At 52.8% G+C, this 23,131-nt stretch overlaps 6 protein-coding genes across 6 annotated transcripts; 2 read left to right on the forward strand and 4 right to left on the reverse strand.

Moving 5' to 3' along the window:
* Positions 1-385: 385 nt before the first annotated feature.
* NCU09257 (hypothetical protein) lies at positions 386-1,786 on the forward strand. Its single transcript, XM_959599.2, has 2 exons — positions 386-711; positions 811-1,786. The coding sequence occupies exons 1-2, from the start codon at positions 646-648 to the stop codon at positions 1,471-1,473; spliced, it is 729 nt and encodes a 242-aa protein (XP_964692.1). The 5' UTR covers positions 386-645; the 3' UTR covers positions 1,474-1,786.
* Positions 1,659-3,155, forward strand: NCU09256 (hypothetical protein). The gene is made up of 3 exons (XM_959598.2): positions 1,659-2,199; positions 2,259-2,544; positions 2,644-3,155. The coding sequence occupies exon 1, from the start codon at positions 1,845-1,847 to the stop codon at positions 2,193-2,195; it is 351 nt and encodes a 116-aa protein (XP_964691.1). The 5' UTR covers positions 1,659-1,844; the 3' UTR covers positions 2,196-2,199; positions 2,259-2,544; positions 2,644-3,155.
* On the reverse strand, positions 3,077-4,711 carry NCU09255 (acetate non-utilizing protein 9). The gene is made up of 3 exons (XM_959597.2): positions 4,236-4,711; positions 3,368-3,467; positions 3,077-3,308 (listed from the first exon to the last, which is right to left on the reverse strand). The coding sequence occupies exons 1-3, from the start codon at positions 4,470-4,472 to the stop codon at positions 3,199-3,201; spliced, it is 447 nt and encodes a 148-aa protein (XP_964690.1). The 5' UTR covers positions 4,473-4,711; the 3' UTR covers positions 3,077-3,198.
* Positions 4,712-4,901: 190 nt separating this feature from the next.
* On the reverse strand, positions 4,902-7,648 carry NCU09254 (pre-mRNA-splicing factor ATP-dependent RNA helicase PRP16). Its single transcript, XM_959596.2, has one exon. It carries the CDS (start codon positions 7,577-7,579, stop codon positions 5,057-5,059), a length of 2,523 nt encoding a protein of 840 aa, XP_964689.1. The 5' UTR covers positions 7,580-7,648; the 3' UTR covers positions 4,902-5,056.
* A 1,101-nt stretch (positions 7,649-8,749) lies between these two features.
* On the reverse strand, positions 8,750-13,929 carry NCU09253 (DUF907 domain-containing protein). Its single transcript, XM_959595.2, has 3 exons — positions 11,856-13,929; positions 10,157-11,794; positions 8,750-10,090 (listed from the first exon to the last, which is right to left on the reverse strand). The coding sequence occupies exons 1-3, from the start codon at positions 12,166-12,168 to the stop codon at positions 9,189-9,191; spliced, it is 2,853 nt and encodes a 950-aa protein (XP_964688.1). The 5' UTR covers positions 12,169-13,929; the 3' UTR covers positions 8,750-9,188.
* Positions 13,930-15,434: 1,505 nt separating this feature from the next.
* On the reverse strand, positions 15,435-20,261 carry NCU09252 (hypothetical protein). Its single transcript, XM_959594.3, has one exon. It carries the CDS (start codon positions 19,757-19,759, stop codon positions 16,175-16,177), a length of 3,585 nt encoding a protein of 1,194 aa, XP_964687.1. The 5' UTR covers positions 19,760-20,261; the 3' UTR covers positions 15,435-16,174.
* Between the last annotated feature and the right edge of the window lie 2,870 nt (positions 20,262-23,131).

Below are 23,131 nucleotides of genomic sequence, written 5' to 3' on the forward strand. Positions count from 1 at the left end.
AAATTGGCAAGCATAGGTTTGGAGCTGGAGACCTTTTCGTTTTGTTTGTCCCTTTGCCAGTCAAGTCGCCAGGGCAACGGCGGGGACCCTCTCCAGGAGCCCACTGCAGCCAAAGGGACCTGAACCTCCACTGCGCCCTGTCGCTTGCCAAGCCAGCACCACCGCAGGGCGCCCACAGGCAGACCAGGGGGCCTGACTCGCCCGGTTCAGTGGGGTGCCCCTGCTGTGCTGAGCTGGCTGGTTCCCTTATAGCGGCACCTTGACTCGACGCCCGTTAGGGTGCTGTTCACGCCAATCACCTAATCCAATCAGGCGCTTATCGATATGGAGGATGACGGAAGCCCTGGGATGCTGAATTGTCCGTCATCCGAACTTTACATTCTTCCTTCAATGTCTTGTCACATGCGCCTGTAGTCAAGTAGTATAGAAAGGGCTTCTGTGAACTTTGGACAACAGCCATCACTTGGCAAACAACCTCTTCCACTCGTTGGCTCCTTGGCCAAACTCCCAATTCGTCCCAATTCCCGTAGCGGAACCTCGGCATCGCCAACTCACCCACCACCAACGGCGGCAACGACCGACCAGCGGTTTTCCCTGGTTAGAGGTACTTAACCTCCTTGGCAACACCTCGACTCAGACATCATCATGGTCTCCCTTCCTCTCTTTAAGCTTGCCGCCCTCTTTGTGCGGCATATCTCCAAGTATGGCGCCGTATGTCTCTCCCTCTATCCTTCCCTTTCCCCTCCCCCTCCTCCTCGTCATAGGTAACCAAGTAACCTAACATGCTTCTTCTTCTTCTTCTTCACCCAGAACCACATCAAGCACCAAGCCCATGAACACCCCAAATTCCGCGCCTTCGCCGCCAAGTATGGCCAGATGATGCACCAGCTCAACATGCGCTTGTCCGTCCTCGCCCTTCGAAACTCCGACGCCGAGCTGCGCGCAAAGGAAGCCAAAGAGAAAGCCGAGGCGCCCACCGTCAAGACAGAAGAGCAAGTGCGCAAAGAGTTGGAACTCAAAGCCAAGTACGGCGTCATACCAAAGGAGTCGCATGCCGTCAGGGAGCCGCCCAAGAGCATATGGAAGCGCAAGTTCAGGCCCTTGCCCGAGCCCAAGGCCGTCGACCTATTTGCCGATGTCATCGGGGATGCCTTTATCTTGACCATTGCCAGCGCCCTGCTGCTGTACGAGTACTATCGGTCCTCGTCAAAGCCCGATCCGAACGTGCAGAGGATAAAGGATTTGGAGAAGCAGTTGGAGGAAGGAAAGAAGAGGGAGGACGAGTTCTTCAAGAGGGACGAGGAGAGGCAGGCGAGGTTGCAGGCTATTGAGGATGCGCTGAGGGCATACAAGGACCCAAGAACCAAGAAGCCCATCTATCCGCCGTCAGTGGCAGGCTCTGCAGATGAGTCGGACGAGGGCTTTGTTCTTACGAGGGTATTCTCGGGACTGACCGGGAAGTTGGGCTTCTAAATGCGACTTGATGACACGCCAAGATCCTTCTTACACCCGTTGTTCCCAGCAACCCTCGATGTTGAAGGACGGACCATGGAGAAAGACGCACCCGGATCCTCTTGCGCTCCAGGCAACACGGCCGAGACAAAGGGAGAAGCAACGGTCAGAAGGCCTCGGAAATAATCAGCAGTTTCGCATCACGTTGGACACGGCAGGCACGGCGGACCACAATACAGGAGGAGCATCTTAGACAGCATACCAGATACCTACAGTACTTAAAGCTAGACGATACCCTTTTCATTGGATAACAAACCACACCACTCTTCATCTCACCCTCTTCCCATCACCAACTCTCGCTCTATCTTACTCTTTTCTTTTCCATCTTCACAATGTCTTTCGATAGCAAGTTACCAACTGTATTAGAGGTAGAGGTGTCTGACTCGGCAGAGCAGTCGGACTCATCAGACTACTCTGCTACAAACCCAAGTAGCATATCGTCCAAGTCGAACGAACGCCCACAGGAGCAACCTGCGCAAGCTGTGGCCGATGACAAGAGCTCCGCCCTACCGACTAAGCCATCGTCCGCACTTACCAGTACCCCCACGGACTCCAAGAATGCGTCTAAGCCGATTGTGAAGACAGCCCATCAGCTCAAGCACGTGTTTGGCGCGTACGGTCGGATGAAAACGGAATGGCACGAGGCCATGAAACAGGTCCTTGCTGTCCACGGAGAACGCTAGGAACGTAGGTAATCAGTTTTCACATTAGCGACCATCAACCAGTGATACTCACAAGCTCCACAGAGACCGATGACATATTTCACGACATCGGCCTTCAGGGGCCTGGAGAAAGCGATTACTCTTTCCGAGATCCCTCTCAGCCTAAACAAAGCGACTATCAAATTTTTTCTATCTTTTTACTTTCCGCAGAAACTCGGTTCAAGTGTTCACTTGAACGGATTGTAACTGCCGATCAAGCGTTCCGTGCCAACAGGCAACGGTCCCCCAGGCCGGTAATCATCATCTGCCTCGAGGATAGCAAAGACAGAAAAATGACGGGCATGAGAGCTTTCACTGACCTTTTATTCGGGCACGTACTTGGTCCCTCCTTTTTTGTGCCAACATGGCTTCTTAAGATTGACAGCAACATAAAAGATAAGACCCCAGCTAATCATCCACAATCCCACAGGCTCATCAACTCAACTGCACCGGATCTCTCTGCGATCCCCATTCTCCCCGTCGCTAGCTATACCGTCCTTCCCGTCGTGCTCGGCTGGCTTGAGATGTGGGGACTGGACCCTAGATTTTCCAAACCACTGCCTTTAGAACCACGAGTTCCTGAGGATGACCACCCCCCATGGCTCTGCACGATCGATCACACCAATTCCCTCTTCCCGCGTTCGCGCAAGGCTTCCTGTTTTTTACGGCGCCTCCGTCGCCGTCGCTTGCTAGGACAGAGCAGTCCCAATCCTCGAGGACTTGTCATTGCAAAGGCAGGAAGGAGGGTGTTCCAAAAAGAGGGAGAGGTCGAGGTAGAGATGGTGGTTGCTTTTTGGGAGAAAATGTACATTCTTTGACTATTGAGCGAATCATTCTTCCAGGGGTAGTCTTTTCACAGACATCTCGTGTACTTGACTTCCTCATAAGCGTTTGATTTAGATAGCTTAGTTGTACAAATACTTGAACACAAAGAACAGAAACAAGCCGTACACTTATCGAAACATAAAACCTTTAATTACAGCGATCATTGCGACTTTTGACCGGACTCTCCACCGTCACCGTCCTCAAGATCCCCTTCGGTTCCGCGCTTTTGGATAGCTTGCATGAGTTCGTATAGTTGACCGATTTGCTCGTCTGTCATGTTCATGTTAGTGACTAAGGAAAGAAAAGGGAAAAAAGGGAGGGATACGCACCGCTCATCTTTTCAACCTTGCCCTTGTCCAACTTTTCGCCTACCCACGAGTTTCCTTCGATTTTTTGGGCGTAGAGTTGCCACTCTGTGAGGAAGCCGATCTGTGAGGTGGATGTTTGTGTTAGTTGATGCTTTTGAAGAGAATTTGCTCCTGCTCAATGACCACGGTTCCAGTCTGCTTTTGTTTCAGTCCCACGCTGTCCTCCTTTTTTTTTTTTTTTTTTTTTTTTTTTTTTCCCTTTCCTTCATGCCGTTCACCCGAGTCGCTCTCTTAAGCGTGCTCCTTTATCCCCCTCCTTCCACATTTCTTCATTTCCCACAGGCTTTCGGTTCTCGTTCCCCAATTTGATCCTCGGAATCTTCCAAATCATGCCCTGCTGTTCGGTCTTCATTTCCCATCGGCTGTATCACCGCTCCCTTTCTCTCCCCCATCAACTTCTCTTTCTTTGTCGCCCTCCTTCCTGAGACCTGTCATATGCTGCTACCGGGAATTTCCAATGCCTGGCTTCCCACTCTTCACTTTCTCCTCTCCTCTCCTCTGGTTTGCTTCACGCGCTTCATCCACCACTTCACCACCTCTTCATCATTCCTTAGGACTTCTTCACCTTCACTTCAATTCACTTGCCAATTCCTTCCCACTTCCTTCCCACTACTCACATCCAACGTCCAATGCATCCTTCCACCCCCCTTATCACCACCATATCAACCCTCCCCAACATCCCATCCCTCTCCTTCGCCCCCCTTCCTCCCCTTCGCCCTTTCCTCCCCTTCGTCAACCCTCTCCAAACATCCCATCCACCCCCCAAACATTCAAAACCCCCACATCCAAAACCTCAAAACGAGAACTCTCAAGAAAATATGAAACTCACCAAATGCGCCGGATTATCCACACTCCGATGCGCCCGAAACTCGGCCTTGACATACTCATCCCCCAACAGCCGCATCTCCCTTGGCAAGTATTTTCTGTGCGCGCGAAGCAAGCGCCTATACAAATAGATGGGCGGTAGGAGAGCCAGCGGGCCGGGCGTCATGCCGTAGTTGTGGTTTTTGGAGTGGGTGAGGGCTGCGGCGGCGGAGCGGCGGAGGGTTGGGCGGAGGGCGTACATCCTTGCTTGTTGGATTCCTTGGAAGGAAAAATGGTAGAAGCAGAACCCAAAAGAAAGATTGGTAAAAACCGAATTCGGCTTGGTAGAACTCGCACAAAAGAAGAAGGGGAAAGAAGAGAGCGAGGTGGGGAGAAAAAGGGGGAGTGATGGGCGGATGGGTGGTGGTTAATGGGTGCGGCGACGGAGACGGGGCGGCTCGGGCATATAACAAACGGCGTTGATGGTAGAGGTACGTTCCGGGGCGGAATGCCGGATTTGCCGACGGTTGGAGACTGGAGCGCTTGGTGATGACAAGTGCCAAGACCGGGGGTCGGTGGGTCAAGGTCCACTTTTTCTTTTTCGAGGACAAAATGGATGGACAACACCAAGGAAAGTATCGCGATGTAAACATATCGTCAACAGGTCGTTTTCACTTTTAATTATGTTGAGTGATGAACAGATATAATATTCAGTGTAGAATCCAAGTACATGCATTCAGCACCTCTATCTAGGGTATCTATACCTCACATCTTCTCTACCGCTTAACCACCATTCCACATCTCTGGCCACATTAAACCCCGCCACCCACTAGAATACACTCAGGCTCAAACAGCCAACGCCTCCGCAATCCACCCCGCCTGAATGGCGCTCACCTTCTTTGCATAATTCTTTTGCGTATACACATGCTCCAAAAACATGATGGCCTCCCTCTTGACCCCATGCAAACTACTACTCGGGTGAATAGCAACCACATGTTTCCCATGGGCAGTCACATAACTCGCATCGGGCGCCAGCACCGCCGTCTTCATCGCGAACCCCTTCAAGAACGCCTTGAGGATCCTCTCTGCCGTCTCCGGCGACACAGGCTGGTACGTCACTTCCGCATCTGGGGCTGGAAACTCCGCCAGCATCTTATTCTTGACCGACAGCGACCGGAGTTGTTTCCTGATATTCAGCGCCTGCCGCATATTCCGCACATTGATCCGGCGTTGTTTGCAGAACGTCCCACGGTCGGCTGAGGGCGTGGAAACGAAGCGTTGCATGGTGTTCAGGTACGTGATCAAATCGCCCTCGCGGCGCTGGAGTTCTTTTCTGTACACGTCCACGGCTTCCTTGTCTTCTTCCGAGCGGACTTGCATGAAGATGTCGTCGCCGGCCGTGATGCACGAAATGATGTCGATGGCTTCCAGCAGACAGTCATAGCGCGGGTCAGCGGCCGCGAGCAGGACGCGCGCGTAGGGCGCAGTCACGGGGAACAAGACCATTTTGCGGCCGGTGTCGGTGATGCGGCCGTCGTCGCCTAGCGCGCCGAGCACATGTAGATGTACAAGAGCGTTTTCGACGGCTTCGAGTTCCGGACGGTCCATCAACGGGAAGGAGAGCACGTCGTCGATGCCGCGGGCTTTCATTGTCAGGACGGCGCCGAGGACGTCGGTCCGCAGAATCTCGGGGAGGTCCGTCTTTGGCAGGGTGGCGAAGGTGTCGGCTGTGTAGAGACGGAAGCACTTGCCGGGGCCTTCACGGCCGGCACGACCGGTTCGTTGGATGGCGGAGGATTTGGAGATGGGTTTTGCGAGCAGCGATTCCATGCCGAGACGGGGACGGTATTGTTTGACTTTGGCTTTGCCGCAGTCGACGACGTAGCGCACGCCGGGGACGGTGACGGAGGTTTCGGCAATGTTGGTGGCTAGCACGATCTTGCGCGTGAAGGGGTGTTTGATGGGCTGGAAGGCTTCGTGCTGGGCTTCCATGGAGAGTTGGCCGAAGAGGGGAAAGACTTTGACTTTGGGCACTTTGGGGTCGAGGGTTTCGGCGAATTCTTCGATTAGGCGCTGGGCGGCTTCGATTTCTTCTTGACCTGTCAAGAAACACAGGATGTCCTTCTTGCCGTGTTTGTCGGAGAGCGGCTCTTGGGTGTGGATCTTGAAGACGGTTTTGAGGAGTGCCTCCTGGATGTCTGGAACAGGTTTGGGCTCGTGGATGACTTCGACCGGGAACTGTCGGCCTTCGATCTCGAGATATTCCACTTCCTCCCCGGATGTTCCCTTCTTAAGACTGTCGTCGCTAGAAAAGAATTTCTTGATTCTTTCGACCTGTGCCGTAGCACTCATGACCACCACCTTGAGCGGGATTCCTCCACGACCGGCCTTGTCGCCCGTGACGATCTGCTTGAGGAAACCAGATAGTAAATCGACATCCACACTGCGCTCGTGGATTTCGTCCACGATGATGGCCGAGTATTGTCGTAGATGCGGGTCCCTCAGCAGTTCCTGCAGCAACATACCCTCCGTCACGTACTTGATCTTCGTCCCCGGTGGTACTCGATGGTCGAAACGGACTGAATAACCAACCAGACCCTTCTCCTGGTCTTTCCTGTCCTTCTTCTCATTCCCATTCTCCTCAATCACCTCCTCATCACCACCATTATTCTTCCCCATCTCCTCCACCACATCCTTCTCCTCATCCCACTCCTCTCCCTCCTTCCCACCTTTCGGTCCCTTTCCATCCTTCCCTTTCGGTCCCCGTCCCTTGAACCCTGTCCCCCTCCCACTCGTATCCAACGGCGTCCCGCACTCCTTCGCCACACGCCCCGCAAGCGTGGTAGCAGCTACCCTTCTCGGCTGGGTAATCGCAATCACTCCACCGACATTAACCGTCTCCTCCCTGGTCTTTGCTTTACCACCCTCCTCCAGAACCTCATTCCCATCTTTATCCAACACCTTGGTCTTAACCTTGACCCTCCGTCGCTGACACCACCGCTCCTGGTACAAGAACTGCGGGACCTGGGTAGATTTACCCGAACCGGTCTCACCCACTAGTACCAGGACGTCCTTTTTCGAGAGGATGGAGCGGATCCGGTCTTGGTAGAGGTAGAGCGGGAGGGCGCGGCGGGTGGCGAACAGGGAGGGATCTCCTGTGAGGGGGCGAGAGGGCTTGAACTCCTTGGGGTCTGTTGCTGTCGTCGTTGTATCATTTTCGGTTGATGGTGCTGGGGTGTTGTTGTCTGATGTCGAGGTTGAAGGGGTGCTGGCAGTTTTTGGTTTCTTGGTGAGGTAGCCTTCGAGGGAGATGGTTTTGTTGCCGATTTTGAGGACTTCGCCGGATTCGGCTTTTCTTTTGCGTGACATTTTTGAGAGGTGGCGGGGGTTGGTGAGATCAAGAGCTGGTGAGAATTGGAGGATCGAGTGAGAAGTGTGAATGGGGGTGAGTTATGCTGGGAAATGTACATATGGGCGTGCGAAAGAAAAACGGCTGGCGGCTTGTGATTGGATGAAAGGTGTGAAGGAAGTGAAGGGTGGGTCCATACGGGTGGGATTACAGCTGGCTGACGGTCACTTGGCACTTGGTGGTGACTTGTATCCGTCACTGTCGCTGCCAATGTCAACTGTAAACATCACCCTCACTTTCAATTTGTAAACCACCTTCAAATCACGTAATTTGACTCGTTCATTCTCACTTGGATACGTTCCATACCGACCCATCTAATTATTGCCAACACTATGGTCATTCAAGCACAGAAAACGCCGACGGCGAGACAACCACTGACCCAACCTTGAATCCCTTGGGCCTCAATATGACCCGTGCTCACCCGCAAGCTCATCTTGATCTCCATCTCATCCACGTCCTTGACCTCGACATGGTTCTCGTCCGTAAATATTTAATGCATACACGGAATCCTCACTGGCGTTGCAAAATCCAAAGTCACATCATGGACCTACCCCAGCAAAGCGCAAAGCTGAACTGGATCCCCTCCCTTTGACTTGGGCTCCAGCTTCTCCCTGCCCGCCTCGTCACCATTCTGGTACTCGAAAGTTCCCTCTCTTGACGGCACTTCAAAACTGTATTGCCGGAATTCATCGTCGTGCATAAAGAAGGATCCCCCAAGCTGCACCTCCACGTCGATCACCCGGGTGCTTTTTTTGCTCCGTGGAAGTAGACCTGGAGGTCTTCGAGACGGATGTCGTACCAATTTATGTCCGAGTCATGGGCTTTGGTAGCGGAGGCTTTGTCCAGAGACTGAGCTCAGACGAAAAGGATGCGCAATGAAGTATCGAGCTTGGTAGCGTGACGGGAGCGAGTTATACACCGCGGTGCGGTCAAGAGACAAGCGCGGGAATGTCAGGTCGTCACAGAAATCGGTGGCTTCCACCTTCGCTTTCCTAGGTAGGTATGCTCAGCTTGTGCTTTGGTGGTTGCTACCTATGTGCAGGCAAGGTGAACATGTCGTTATACGACATGAGGTCTGCGTGGAATTCTGCACTGGCTGTCTTGTCTTATGAAAAGTGTCAACAGCCAAGTGCTTAAGCCCAGCACCCTCCATACCTATCTCGAATGGTAGGTACCTCATCTTTCTTTCTACCTACTCACCTCAAAGATTACCACAAAGGGGTTCAACAAACAAAGTCGAAAAATGATAAGCTTGGGTAGTCACAAATTAAAAAGAATATATCCTTGGTTTAGAAAAGTTACATTGGTATCAGAGTTCGCAAAAAAAAAAAAAAACAATAAACAAAAACAAAAACAAAAAAAAATACAAAAACAGAAGTTTGTTTCCTAGGTAGGTAGGTAGGTATGTAGTCGCTTTCCATCATCATTAAATCTTCAATCTTCCCTCTCTGTTTCTTTCTTAATCCTACACACTCTTCCTCACCATATCTCTCCTCATTTGCCCCCTCTACTTTAACCACCACTTTTAGGTACCATGACTGCTGCCGTGACTGCATCTGCTACTTGCAGCTAGTACTGCGGCCTATAAACCGGTCCACCCTGCTGCTGCTGCTGCTGTTGTTGCTGGCCGTAGTAACCCCCCTGGCTACTCTGGCTTCCCTGCCGCTGCTGCTGCTGTTGACCATTATATCCTCCCTGGCTACTCTGGCTTCCCTGTCGCTGCTGCTGCTGCTGTCCATAACCGCCCCCGCCCACCGCGCTCCCAGCACTCTGACTACCAGCTCCATACCTCGGCGGCCGTTGCGGCTGGAACCGCATCTGGTATCCACTTCCTTGTTGTCCCGGAGCCATGCCCGGTGCGGACCCAGATCGTGCCGGCCTCGGACCTTGACCCTGTGCCGCCTGACCCTGATTGGTGGCAGGCATCCCGCGATAACCAGTACCAGCTGCTCCGACGTTGGGGACAGTTGGCTGGCGAGTCATTGGGTTCACAGGCGGATTCGAAATCCCCATGGGCGCGGGACTGGCAGTGAGTTGCTCGCGACTTCCCATCCTGCCTAGTGATGACTGCTGTTGAACCTGTTGCGGCTGCTGAGGCATCGGGGGCGCGGCGGAACCGTCGTATTGGAATGGGGTGGTGGAGCGGGAGTAGTCGGAGTAGACGGACATGGTGTAGCCGGATTGGATTCTGCCGAGCTTGGAACCAGCCTTGTTACCGACGTCCGGTCCAGGGCCAGCGGTGGTGGTGGCGGTGGAGGTGCGTTGGTTGGGGCCGGGGATGAGGCTGAGGTCGGGGAGAGGAGGAGCGGCCGAGTCGCGGGAGGCGAGGATGGCTTTTTCTTCGTCGTGGTTCGCGTAGGGCTTGTCGAGGGTCGAGAAGGTGGAGGTTGAGTCGGCGGTCTTGGCACGGCCGAGGAGGAGGGAGTTGCGGGCGTCGAGGGGGGTGAGGGTGTCGCGCTGTTGCAACTTTTCTGTGCGGTTGTTAGTGATCGAATCATAGAAGAATACCTCTAAGGGGAGGAAAGTGAAAAACATACCCATCTCCTTTCTCTTCTGCCGATGCGGGTTCGCCTTGCAAAGAGCATTGATCGCATTCCAGACAATCAGAATTGCCAGAATGCCCGTCAGCGTGCTCTGCACCGCGATGAGCACGACGCCCGTAACCGTCTGCGTCGTCTGCGCAATGCCAAACTCCTCGACAAACACCAGGATGCAGACCACCGACAGGACCCTGACCGTTTGAATCATGATGTTGATCACGTTTCCACTCTTCCTCTCGTACGGCCGGCTCCAGATCAGCAAACAAAGCATCAGCCCCTCGATAGTGAGCTGAGCAATCGTCTGCACCATGCCTGACCCGTCCGCCCCCGCGAGAACGACCGACTTGCTGAACATGTAGACGATAGTCGGCACGAAAATCCACCAGTAATCCTTCCTGTAACTCTCGTAGAAAAGCGAGTACCGAACCCAGATGTTCTTGTCATTGTAGAGCCCTGCCACATCGCCCTCGCGCTTCTTGAGCTCCCGCGCGGTACTCCAGATCTTGTAGCTGAAGAAGGCCAAAATACCGGTGAAGAGCCCGAGGGTAAGGCCAGCAAGAAGCTTGGCCGCCCAGGAATCGCCCTGCGTGAACTGGAAGACGCAATACAAGACCCAGACGCCGTACAGAAGCATGATGAGCGAGGTGATGGTGCGTGTGATGGAGATCCAGTAGTTTCTGCGAAAACCGGAGAGCTTGGCGGGGAAAGAGCCGAAGAGGGCCCAGATCTCGAGAACGACCTTCACCAGCAGGATGCCGACGACAATGGCGGCGATAATGATGGCGACGATGAGCAGGATCGTCATGAACATATTGGCGGACGGGATGGAGAGTTGCTGGACGTAGCTTTGGATGCCCTTGACGGCGACGCGGAAACTGTCGGTGTTGTCGGAGGCGGTTGTGGTTCCGTTTCCGGAGTCGGTAGTGTTAGCTGCGCTGGAATCCGTGAGGTTGACACTGGTCTCGATCTCGCGAGCGGCGAGGCGGATGAACTCGGTGAAGGCGCGCTTGACGGGCGCGGAAGAAGCCTTGTTCTCGTGAAGCGTGGTGGTGGTGTTGTCGGGAAAGACGAGCGTGGCGTTCTCCCGGAGGAAGGTGAAGCTGTTGTGAGTGAGGTTTCCGCCCGTCTTCTGGCGGAAGTCGTCAATGGAGGTCTGCATGGCCGCCCACGGGATGATGCCCGTAGAAAAGCCAAAGTTCTTGGCGAAGTTGCGGTAGACGGGAGGGTAGCTGACAGACAGCATGCCGTTCATAGCCATGCCCTGGAAATGGCCAAAGACTTCGGTGAAGCTGGGGCTGATGGTGCCCACGCCGGCACTACTCGCAGCTCCTCCTGCTGAGCCTGCGGCGGCGCTACTTCCGGCAACGGCAGCTCCAGCGGCCGAGATACCGGTCAAGATGAGGGCGGCGCCGGCCACGCCGGCGGCGATATAGGAGACGGCGGGGACGGCGGCGGTTTTACCGTTCGTTACTTCAGACTGGATGCATGCGACGTTTTGTCCAGACTCCTTAGATAGCAGCTCGAGCTTGGCCATGGCGGCAATATCGGGGATCTGGAAGGCTATCGGCGGTATCATGCTGGCTACCTCTGGAGTAAGTACCTGGGATCCTTTGGCGGAAAAGGAACCAGCGGGGACTATCGATCGTCAGCATATCTCACCTACACCAATAACGCTTGATCCAGAACTTCCACATACCAGGGCATAGCTGCTTCACAAAAGTACCCTCATCGCAAGGGTTGAACGTGTTGTCGTAGATGTTCATCCCGTAGGCCGTCACTGAAAGATGAGCCGTGACGTTCTGTACTTGGTTGCTCGTTCCCGCCACGTTGAAAACAACGGTCCTGTCGGCGTTGTTGTAGGTGATATCAGCCCTTTGTACCGAAACCTGGGCGTCCTGCTCGCATATGTTGAAGCCGACCGTCTTGAGAATGTCGTCGCCCATGACTCCCTGTGCCATGAAGAGCCCGGCGAAGAAGGCCCCGAGGGCCGTCCGCTTCCTGCGGATCATGGTGTTTGTTGTTGTGTGTGTTGATGAATGAATGGTCGATATGTTCGACTCGAATGGTGATGTCCTATTCAGTTCCTTCTATTCTTGTTCGCCAGTATCGTATGCAAATTGCTTTTTTTCCTTCTCCCCTTCTATTCTGTGTCGTCGATGATGCTGTAGATAAGAAATATGCGCTGCGAAATGGTCGAAAGTTGGATGTATTGTGGTGTCGTTCCAAAACCCCCTTAACTCATGTATGTATGCCGTCGAAAGATTGCCGTGGCGTGCAGTAGTGGTATCCTCGAAGCCGGTTCTCGGAAAGTTGGATATGATATTTCGATGTGTAGGATGTATCGATCAGATGTCGCGGTAGTCAAACAATGAATGGTGTGTGTGTGTGTGTGGAAGTGGTGATTGGTTGAAAGTGAGCGACTGACTAACAAAGGCAAAGTTGTTTCTTGCTTGTTTTGTTGGTTTGAACCCCCTTCCTAAGCGACGACGACGACGACGATAGATGATTGACGTCAAAAAAGGACTGGATGGTCAAAGCCAAGCAATGGACAAAAGCCGAGGATCAACCTGGAAGGAGAAGTGAAAGAACAAGAAGGATCTCCTCAACGGGAATAGGGCCCCTGTGTGCTCAAAGGAGGAGAGCGAGTAGTGTAGAGCAGAGCAACGCAGGAAGTGAGAGAAGGATGGGCAGCGAAGAATGAGAAGAACTGGGTAATTGTTCGTTTGGTGGATTGGCCTGGGCGGTCCAGGTGCTCACGGTCCACGTCTCCAAGCCAAGAAATCGGATCGATCCAAGTCTGATGATGATCGACGTGGAATGGGACAAGTAAAAGCTTCTAGGATGTTGTCCAGGTCGTCATGGATAGGCAAGAACTCGTACAAAAGTTAAGAACCTGCCTTGCTTCTGTTTGGAAGAAAAAAGAAGAAAGGAAAGCGAAACCTGCGCTGGGCTGTTTCAGGAAAAGGAAATGCACAGGCCAGCTGGATGAGTTGAAAGTGAAGAAAAAGAATGGAGATGATGGAGAAATGGTGGAAAAGTGAAAGTGTAAAGGAAGTCGTAGATTCTCCGAAATTCCTCGACAAGACCGGACGATCAGATGGAAGACGAGACGGAACGCGGGAAGCAGAGAAGGGTTCACCCCAGCGGGTATGTGAAACGACTTTTGACGCTTTTTTCCCCCCAAGTGTTAGTGATACCGATATGTTCCCAGCAGCTTTGAGTACCACCAGCGTCTGGTGTGGGAGTCGGAGTTTGAATCTTGGTGTAGTGTAGTGTACTTCAGACGAGACAAGACAAGACAGGACGACATGACAAGAAAGAAGCCGGGAATCCCCCCTCCGAGCCTCCTTGAGGCGAGTTAGAGTTGCCTCCCACGCACACACACACATACACATACACACACACACAGAGTCCCCTATTTCGAAAGCGAATTTCTCGAATCTCTTGGAACGAATCAAGCGAGCAAAAGGGACCAAATCAACCGAACCGAACGAACGGCTGGTTCTCAGCGACCAAGTCCCCGACTCTGTAAAGGTTGGCCAAAACGCCTTGCCCATTTGGGCGAATGACCTGTAAACTTTTTCTCTTCAAAAATGCCATTCATTCATTACTTCTTCAGAATAACAGCCAGCCAGCCATAGCAGCAACAAACGAAGGTTCGGAAAGATCAAAAAACAAACGGACTGCCCGATCCGTCCAACCCGTCCGTCCGTCAATTCAAACGGGGCTCATCCTCATCTTCTGTTCTGTCTGCGGTCTGCGGTCTGCGGTCACTTGACCAGTGCGTACCTTGCATCGAGGCCTCCGACAAGCATAAGTAGCATCGCCTCCGTTCTAGCCAGTCCGCCAGCCAGCCAGCCAGGGAACAGCCCTTCTCGGAAGACTTTCCACAAATTCTCAACAGCTTTCGTATATAAAGCTGTCGGTCGGTCGGTCGGTCGGTCCGTTTTTTTTCTTTGCGGAATTCTTCCATGGATGGAAATCAAAACAAAATACGAGACTTTCCTTTTCGGAGCTTCTACAAAGGTGTTCTGTTCCATTCCGCAATCGAATTCAGGAAGGTTGCCCGCGTGGCTCAGCCCGAACGAACGTAACGAAACTGGTAGGTCGGTCGCCCGCCCGGTTGGTTACTCGGTTCCGGTCGAATCATATTTGCCCGTTTGTGACTGGACTGGCAACAGGGCCGTGGCAAGTCCCCTCGTGGGTCCGTCATTGATCCCCAAAAAGAAAGAACGGAAAGTTGTTCCCAAGATTTTTTGGTTTTTTTCCCCTGACATGGAAGTGGAAGCCCAAGCCCAAGCAAGCAAGCAAGCAAGCAAGTGGAAGCAAGCAAGCATCTGAAACGTTACTGTGGGATGTGGTGGGAGGCGTCCCCCAGCACACTCCAGCACTCCAGCAGTGCCCGACACCCACTCCCAGGTCGCCCACCACTGGCCCGACGGTCGACAGTGGACCAGGGGTTTTGATGCTGTCTCGTGCGAGTGGGCGGCTCTTTCATTTCCAAAGTCTGATTGGTTGAAGGAGAGAGAACAATGGTTCAGCTAGGTACCTGAAGCCCCGCCTTGTTGTCCACTGAGAGCCGTTAACCGAAGAGAACCTGGAAGAGAAGGACAGGGGACGCCTGACTTTGGCGGAGTAAATTGGGAACGAGGGAAGCAAGGGAGTTTTCTTGGTAGTCTAGACCCCTGACGATCTTTTTGGGTATCTTTTTTTTTTCTTTTCAGTCCAACCGACTCTTCTCTTCGCGGATGGGTGAAGAGATAGTGTACACGAGATAGAAATGCCGTGAATCCGTTGGTGGCAATGTGCTTGCTTCCTACATGGAAGAGGTAGAGAGGTTCCGTGAGAGAACTAACCTCCTTCGTCTCCCCTTCGTCATCTCTCTCCATGATATCAGAGCCGGGCAGGTAAATGAAGGAGGTAGTGGAAATCTGCGTTAACGAGAGCGAGCCACCAGACAACAATCGCCGACCAGCCTTCATGGGTGCCGTTCAGTCAGAAAGACAGGCAGGCCTGAAAATGCATATGTAGCGTATGTACATACAAGTACACGTGTACATCTACCACAATGAGCCGCGCTTGACATCTGCGACCTGCCGGATCCCGAAACCTTAAGTACCGGACCAGCTCGCCCTTGCATCCGGTCATCTGGGTTTCCTTGACCTTGGGAACGGCTCGTGATTTTATATAATCTCGCCCCCATTTCCACATTGTAATCCGTCTCCAGGCAATCATCCGTCTTCACTTCATTCCTCTCAGATGTTTTCTTTTTTTCTTTTGCCCGTCTTGAATTGCCTCTTTTTTCAAAGCTGCTCGTCGCTTTAACTTGCTCTGTTGATCATGTTTTAGAACTGTGAAAATCTCAACATCATTTCTGGTACATGATAACCCCTCCAGGAAGGCCCTAATTCCATAACTACAGCCATCCCTGCATCACTATGCGCGCCCCCTGTTTCCTTGTGGTGCCCCTGTCGCGGGTTACACGTCAGGATTCGGAGATCGCCTCCGGACTCGAAGCACGAAATGCGTCAGGTTGATGCAAGTCACCACCTATGATTCATGGCCATTCATGGTCAAGGTCAAACAAGGAACGATAAGAAGAAAAGGGCTTGTCTATCCAACATATCCAAAAAGGAAGGTTACGTTCGCGCTCTAAGCCCCCTTCGTAACTCGTAACTGGGAAAGTTCAAAAGCAGACAACTCCCGTGTTCACTCATGATGAATCGTTGGGCTTGATGTGTTTCAAAAATAGAGAAGGCAGAACCATCCACCAAATGAAGGGACCATAAGACGTCAAGCTCCTTTCGTGGCCGCCAACCAGAACGATTCGTAAGCACAAAAGAAAAAATTTTTTTTTCAAAAGAAACATGCACCAAGTCTTGCTGGCAAACGCCTCGCCACGCAGAACCCTCAAGAACGCATGTGTGCAGGCAAGGGTATCAAACCATCCGACCATGAAACCTCTATCAACACCAAAAATAGAACCAGAAAAGAAAAACAAGAACTCGTATTGCCTCAGTAGAACCCATTCTGTCCCGGCATAGGCGACGTCCCAAACGGACTCACGCTCCCATGAGGACCTGCCATCGGCATAAACTGCGCAGCCACATGTCCATGTGAGTGTTGTCTACCGTGGTGGCCATTCTGCGAATGCGGTTGACCGTTACCCTGGCTTGGATTGGGAGTAAGGCTCGTATTAGTCAACATCCCGCCGCCACTATCCAAGTTTGCATACCCCATCGAGGCAGGATCCTGAAGTCCCAAGGCGTTCATGGTCATGTTGAGATCCATCCCAGGGAAAGACTCTGTTCCCATGCCGTCTGGCGACACCCCCATGAATTGGTTAGGTACCGGGCCCATTAACGGTGTGCCCATCAGGGGAGTAGTCAGCTGTGAGGAGACACCCATCTGCGAAGCCGACATGGGAGAGGTCAGGTATCCGGCTGTAGTGGTCATCGGCCTGGTGGTGTACGCTGCCTGAGAGGCTATCAGGTTGGCGTAGCCTTGGCTCATGGGTTGCTGGGCCATGGGCATGTTCATTGATCCCGAGGTCATCATGCCTTGTGATAGGTCACCGAAGGGCACGGCATGATAGCCAGGCGAAGGGAAGGACTGGAACCCATTGAAGCCCGAGTGTTGCTGCGGGGTGTTGGAATATGTCACGGGCATTTGGCGCATTGGCATATGGCTCAAGCCAGCTATTGCCGGATCGAACCGCTGCTGCAAATGAGGCTGTCCGCTGTGCCTCCTGTCGCTCTTTTCGGGTATAGGAGGCGGGAAATGCCTCGGCGGAGGTTCCTGCACCGGGCTGATGATCGTGTCAGGATCAACCTCCGTCCGCTCCACGAGCTTGATGATGGGCAAGCTGATTTGCTCCATGTGCTTCGCCAGGTGGACTGTCAACTTTTTCCATGTCGTGAGCTTTTCCCCGCAAAACCGACACGGCTCCTCCTCCGGTTTTGTCTTTGTGACTCTGTGGCATTTCTCCACCATCTGCCAGGTTGGGTGGCACGCGCCGCCGGCCTTTCTGATATCGCCCTTTGTCTTGTACTTGGGCTCCTGGAACTTGTGCTCGCGCACGAGATGCTGGAGGAAGTTGTCCCGCCGGAAGCAATCGTGCGTGCAATCGTCGACGCGGCATTTCCACCACTCGAGATGACGATGGCCTTCGTTCTCATGGCGGACCCAGTCGGCTTTTCGCTTGAATGTTTTGTTACCGTCTCTGCAGTTTTCCCACGTGCAGGCAAAAGGCGAGACGTCTTCGTGCACGTGCTTGGTCCAGTCCGAAGGTTTCTCGAATTTCTTTGCTTGGAAGCACAACTGGCACTCCAGCTCAGCGGGCAAGTCCCTGGTGATCGGTGGAGGAATGTTGGCAGGGAACTGGTTGGGGTTGATCATTTTGTCACCCAGCGGAACGTCCTCTTCAGGCCGCACAGAGAGCCCTCGGCCGCCAGGATTGGCCCTCATCAACTTCGCCTTGCCGCCTGATTTAATACACATTGATCCGGATGGGCAACTCTTGTTCACGAGGTGCTGTTCGTGCTCCTTCTTGTGGTTCAGCAGGGCCTTATAACGAACCATCTGCTGGTAGGCAATGCGGTCCACCAGGTAACGGCTTTTTTCGGGGAGCTTGGGATGGAGCTCCAGGAAGTGTTGCTTGAAGCCATCCTGCGTTGGCTTAACATGGACAATTGATGCGCTTGAATCGGCGTTGGAGTCTCCTGCCCCGTCCTCGTCATCTTCCTCATCAGAATCATCATCGATCTCTATGACTTCAGCAGAAGGCTTGGGTTCCGCAGAAGGTCTTGGAAGAGGGGCTGGAGGACCGCCATGATTCTTCAACATTGCTGCGAGAGTAGGAGCGTCCGATCTGCTCCGAAGACGGGTCAAGTTGACACCCAGATTCCGCGCTGGACTTTTGGCGTTAGGAGAAGTAATGGGAGTAGTACTGATGGAGTTATTCCTAGCGTGCACGGCCCCAATAGATGCCACATTGCTTCCCATGGCGACCAAGGCGGTGTTGATGCTGGGAACCGATTGCTTCTTGCCCAAGCTTCCTGTACGATTTGGGGGAGCCAAGTTCAAATTTCCTTGGCCGTCCTTTCGGTCCACCGACGAGCGTGTAGAGTTGGAAGCAACCTCTTCATTATCAGCCCGAGTTCGTTTGGCGTTACTGGGTCTTCTGACTAGACCTCGGAGCTCTTGGAAGATTGCACTAGGTCGGCGAATGGAATCACCTCGGCTCAATGACAGCTTTTTCAGGATGTTCCCAGTGCTTTCGACCTCGGCGTCTATGGTGCCAATACTGCGACGCCTGGTTCCCCAGGTTGCTGCTCTTGAAATAATGGAGCCATTGTCTTTGCACATTTGCTCAAATTTCCGCATGGCATCATGAGAAGTCTCTGGCTGATGTCTTTCAGAGGTGATGGGCAACAACAAGGGTGCATCAGCCCAATTGCGGTTCCCGTAGATGATGGCTCGGTCTTTTGCTGTCATTTCGCCGCCTTTCTCTGTGAAGTATGTCTGGCCTGATATTTTCTTGTTTTCGGAGGGTTCCGCTCCAATCTCCCGCGGATCGATACTTTCATCATCGTGGTCAAGAGGTCGTATGAAGGGTTGATTCACATCCACAAAGCCCGATCTTGTGCGGCTGACGTCCTTCAACCTGGCCATCCAGGCATCGACCTCCTCATTCCGTTCTTGAACTTGTTTCTCGGCTGCCACTTCATTCACGCTGCGCACCTCGGCGGAAGACCGGTCACCAGGAGCTACTCCACTTCGGCCGCTGGCTTGATCTGGGGCCCAGCGTACAGACTCATCGCGTGCGAGTGTAGACGATGGGGACATATCGCCGTCGGGAGTCTGATGGATGAAATCATTTTCGTTGATGCCAGGGTAGAGAACATGGTGTTGAGCGTCGTTGAAAGTGTACGAGTTGATGGTGTCGTAATCTGAGACTGTTACCCTTGGACTTTGCTCTGACATGACGTTGACCGAGGGTACAGCGCCGTCGTCACCCAGCTCCGCGCTATTGGTAGCTTCTGATGTCAACTCGTACCCAGGCTGGCTACTGTCCTGCGAGTCTGATAGCGATGGCTGTTTTGGCCTATGGGTGACCTCTTGGGTATTGACGGAAATGACTGGACGTTTCGGAAAGGTAGCTTGGTTGGAGCCGGCTTCGGGGTTTGGGGAGGTCTGTAACGAAGGTGTCTTTTCTGGACTCATGGGGAGATGACTGGCATTTAAAAAGGCGTTTTGTGTCTTCTGGACTGGTTCGGAGGAGATGTCGTCCGCAAAGGGGTTACTGTTGGCTATCTGGAGGATGTCGTCAAGGAAGGAGGGTGAGCCGTCCGAATCGGAAGAAAAGTTGACACCAAAGTACGGATCGTCCTGGCCGCCAAAAAATAGTTGCTGATGTTGGTTACCGAAAGCTGCCAGAGACTCTTCTGGTGTTTGTGAGTTGTTTAAGGCAGGTGACGCCGAGTTACTGAGGGTGTTTGGTGTGAGATGGCTTCTTTGTGATAGTGGGTTTCGCTCCGGCGTGGCAGAGTCGTTATCAGCCAGAGAAGACGGCGAGTAATAGGTATGAGCCAAAGACATATTGAAGGAGGGGAGGGGTGAGGGCCCTTAAGAGAGTGGCTCCCTATGTGTGAGGTGTGTATATATCAAGAAGTGATGTTATGATGCTGAGAGTGTTGGCCGAATGGGCAGTGCGCGGTCAGGTCCCGATCTTCCTGGTAGGCGATTAGGCGGCAATCATGGTATATCTGCGTAGGCAAACCTCAGAGGATGATGAGTAGGAGGAGGAGGAGGAGATTGCGGCTGCGGCTGCGGTTGTGTCGCGGTTGCGCGGGGTTCTGAAGAGAGAGTGAGGGTGTTATTGTCTTGGCTGGATTCTTGTCGCCGTGTTATAGACGCTTCTCCACTTTGAATGAGACGGATGATCAAATGTTTGCGATGGCTTCCCTTTCCCACGCGTGATAGAAGCTGGATATGGAGCGATTCCAAGGAGAAACTGTAGAGAACTGTGGGAAAGGACGGGAAGAAGGGGAAAAGATGGTGGTGTCTTGCGTACCCGACAGGAACCAAATCTTGAGCAACACCGGCCTGGACCCCTGTCTCTCCTTCGTGCAGCGTGGATGTGGATGGGGGCAAGGCGCATAGACAGCTTTGCGCTTTCGAGCCTGGTCTGTGGCCGTGAGCGCTTAGAGGCTTGAATTTGGGTGATGTGAGCAGGGGTTCGCGATAGTGTGTGGTAGCGCAGCTCGGTGGTCCAGCCGTGTATCCGCAACCTCAGTGAGCTCAAAGTTCTTACACAGCGAACTCTGTCGAACTGTGGAATGTTTTACCATAGTTATCATTATATGGGTTTGCCTTGGTTTGACAGTTGCCGATAGTCTCTTTGTCTAGGTCGGGTTTCATCAGTCAAGTGAATTGATGATATTCGCGGAGAGGTAGCCGGGCCATGATTGGAGTCCTGAATCTAGGTAGCCGTGGTTGCCTGGGGTCGACAGTGACGGTGTCAACCCGTTTGGGAAGGATAAGTATCATGCATAAACCAATAAACCAGTACCCCGGATATGAAGTCATGTTCTCGATATTTCTCAACCGGCATGCGGAGTTGCTTGACTCTGTGATCATCTCATGGTCTCCCAGCCACATGGGAGCAGTGCTCGTTCTGCCTCATCGTGGCTTCATGTCATCTCGAACCAGAGCCCAGTGGTGGGTGTTGAGTGTGTTGTTCTTGTGTATCCTCAAGCCCCTGTCAAATATTGACTGATTTGGCCTGGAGATGCAGCCAGCTTGATGCAGTTGGCCCGACAGTTTCACCTGGTCGAGATCACCCTCGATATGCTCTGCTTACAGCGACGGACGTAGTGGTCCAAACGGTCCAAGGCTCAATGGTGGTAATCATCACGGCAAAAGGAAGGCAGACCGGTCGGTGAGAGAACGAACCTTGATCAAGTCCGTTCCATCAAGACCCGAGACAGTGGTAGACGTCCCAAAGTCGGCACGGTTTCACCAGTATCGCAACATCCATGGGGCGTTCCACTTGATGTGATGGTCGACGTCTGTGAGTGGATCGTGGAATGAGGCGAAGCAACAGTGTTCGAGAAGGGCAGACTCGGGCAGAGCAGCAGGCTGAACAGAGTTGATCGACTAGGGTGGTCGCTTGGGGTTGTATTGCAGCAATTCAAGGCGACCAAATGAGGTTTATCTCCGATCTGTGTCCAGTCACAGAAGAAGGAGGTCACGAGAATTTGGTGGTTGCAGAGAAAAAGTGAAGTGAAGACTGAACATTCCCACACTCCCGGCGTCTGGTGGGGAGAATCATTCCCCAGATACCCCACCTGCCCGACCAAGGGAAGCGACGGGAACCTCAACGGCTGCTGACCCCACCTTGAACAAGGCATCTTGCAGTGCACTGCCCCGCGCGAACCATTTTGCAAACCACCAAAGTCGACATCATCGTCGCCGGGCACTTTGCAGACAGTTCACCGTCATCCCACACACTTTCATGATACTCATCCAGGAACTCGGATTGTGCCTTGCGACTTTACATCATCCTTCCCGTCATCACAATGATACATATATGCAGCCCATCAGCACGGAAAGAAGCATGGAAGTCGAAGCCCTGACAGACCTCACTCACTCTTTAACGTCCAGTCACTTCATTCAGTTTCTCACTGCTGATATTGAACCCTCCCGATTCGCTTGACTTGTCACTTTGATACGCACTGTCAAAAAGTCCCGACAAACCGTTGAACCCAATCCACGGCCGACCATCCGTGAACCCATCAGTCGATGCCTTTTTCATAAGCCACTGACTGCATCAACAATGGCCATTATGTACAAACACTCCATTCAGTTCGGCACCGGGTTTCGAGAATTCAAGAGTCCTTCTGGTGGGTGGTTGGAGACGGCTTGCACTGCCACGCGACGCCGTCTTCCACTTCCGCTCTGCCACCCCCGTTTACGGAGCCTTTCCCACGATGCATCTTCTCCTCCGGCATCACGTATCCGAACTAGTTCAGCACTTGCTATCGATCCTTGATCCTTTTCACCACCATCATTCACCGTCTCAATGATTCACTGTCAGACATCATGTTGTTTCCACGTTCGGCTGCCGACTCAACATACCCTCACGAGCCAGTCTGTTACACTAACAAAAGGGGCAGGCTATTGTAACCTTTCAGCACAAACAATTTGACACAACGGAACTACTTCCGTGTCCCGAAACAGACAATGACTAGGCGTCGTCATGGACCATGGTCGTGAGTAAAGTCTACCCATACCACTGGAGTGACTTCGTCGTCGGCCACTGGGCAAGCCAATCTAATAGCCAACCGACTATGGGGACATTCAAGATGCTCCTTGCGCCCTCAGACCCAGCCCCATCTTGAACCATCGGCACATGCCCCATGATACAAGCTTCGTATCGCACAAGCTTCCTTGCTCCAAGCCTAGACTCCCACTGCCCTGCCCAAGGTCACACCATCTCACTATTCTAACAGCACCAGAAAAGTTTCGCCGAACGCTTGAGCCCATACCCCGTAAGCCAAGTCTTATGTGCCTCATCCGCTCTTCTCTGACCTCCGATGACATGCATAAGATCTAAGCCAAAAGGCAGTGTAGATCATGAACCGGGCAAAGTTCTAGTTCCGCACTTTGGGGTTACATATAGACGGAATCCTAGACTTCAGCCAAACAACGACATGGCCTTTAGGTAAGTTCCGTTGCTGTTTGGGGATCTGAAGGATCATCATGCGTGTACTGAAGAGAGGGGACTTGTACCCCTGAGATCGTTGGAGCAAAGCCGCATGCATCCCTATGGCCTTGCGACTTTGGTGTTCGAATCATGGACCAGATCGGATCTCAACGTCAAGAAAGAGTGCTGTTTGTTGGAGAAATGGTAGTAACAAGCACTTTTGGCTTATTGGCCACACACTGCCCCTGAGCTTTACATATAGT

Source organism: Neurospora crassa, linkage group I, assembly GCF_000182925.2.
Source record: "Neurospora crassa OR74A linkage group I, whole genome shotgun sequence".
Classification (NCBI taxonomy): domain Eukaryota; kingdom Fungi; phylum Ascomycota; class Sordariomycetes; order Sordariales; family Sordariaceae; genus Neurospora; species Neurospora crassa.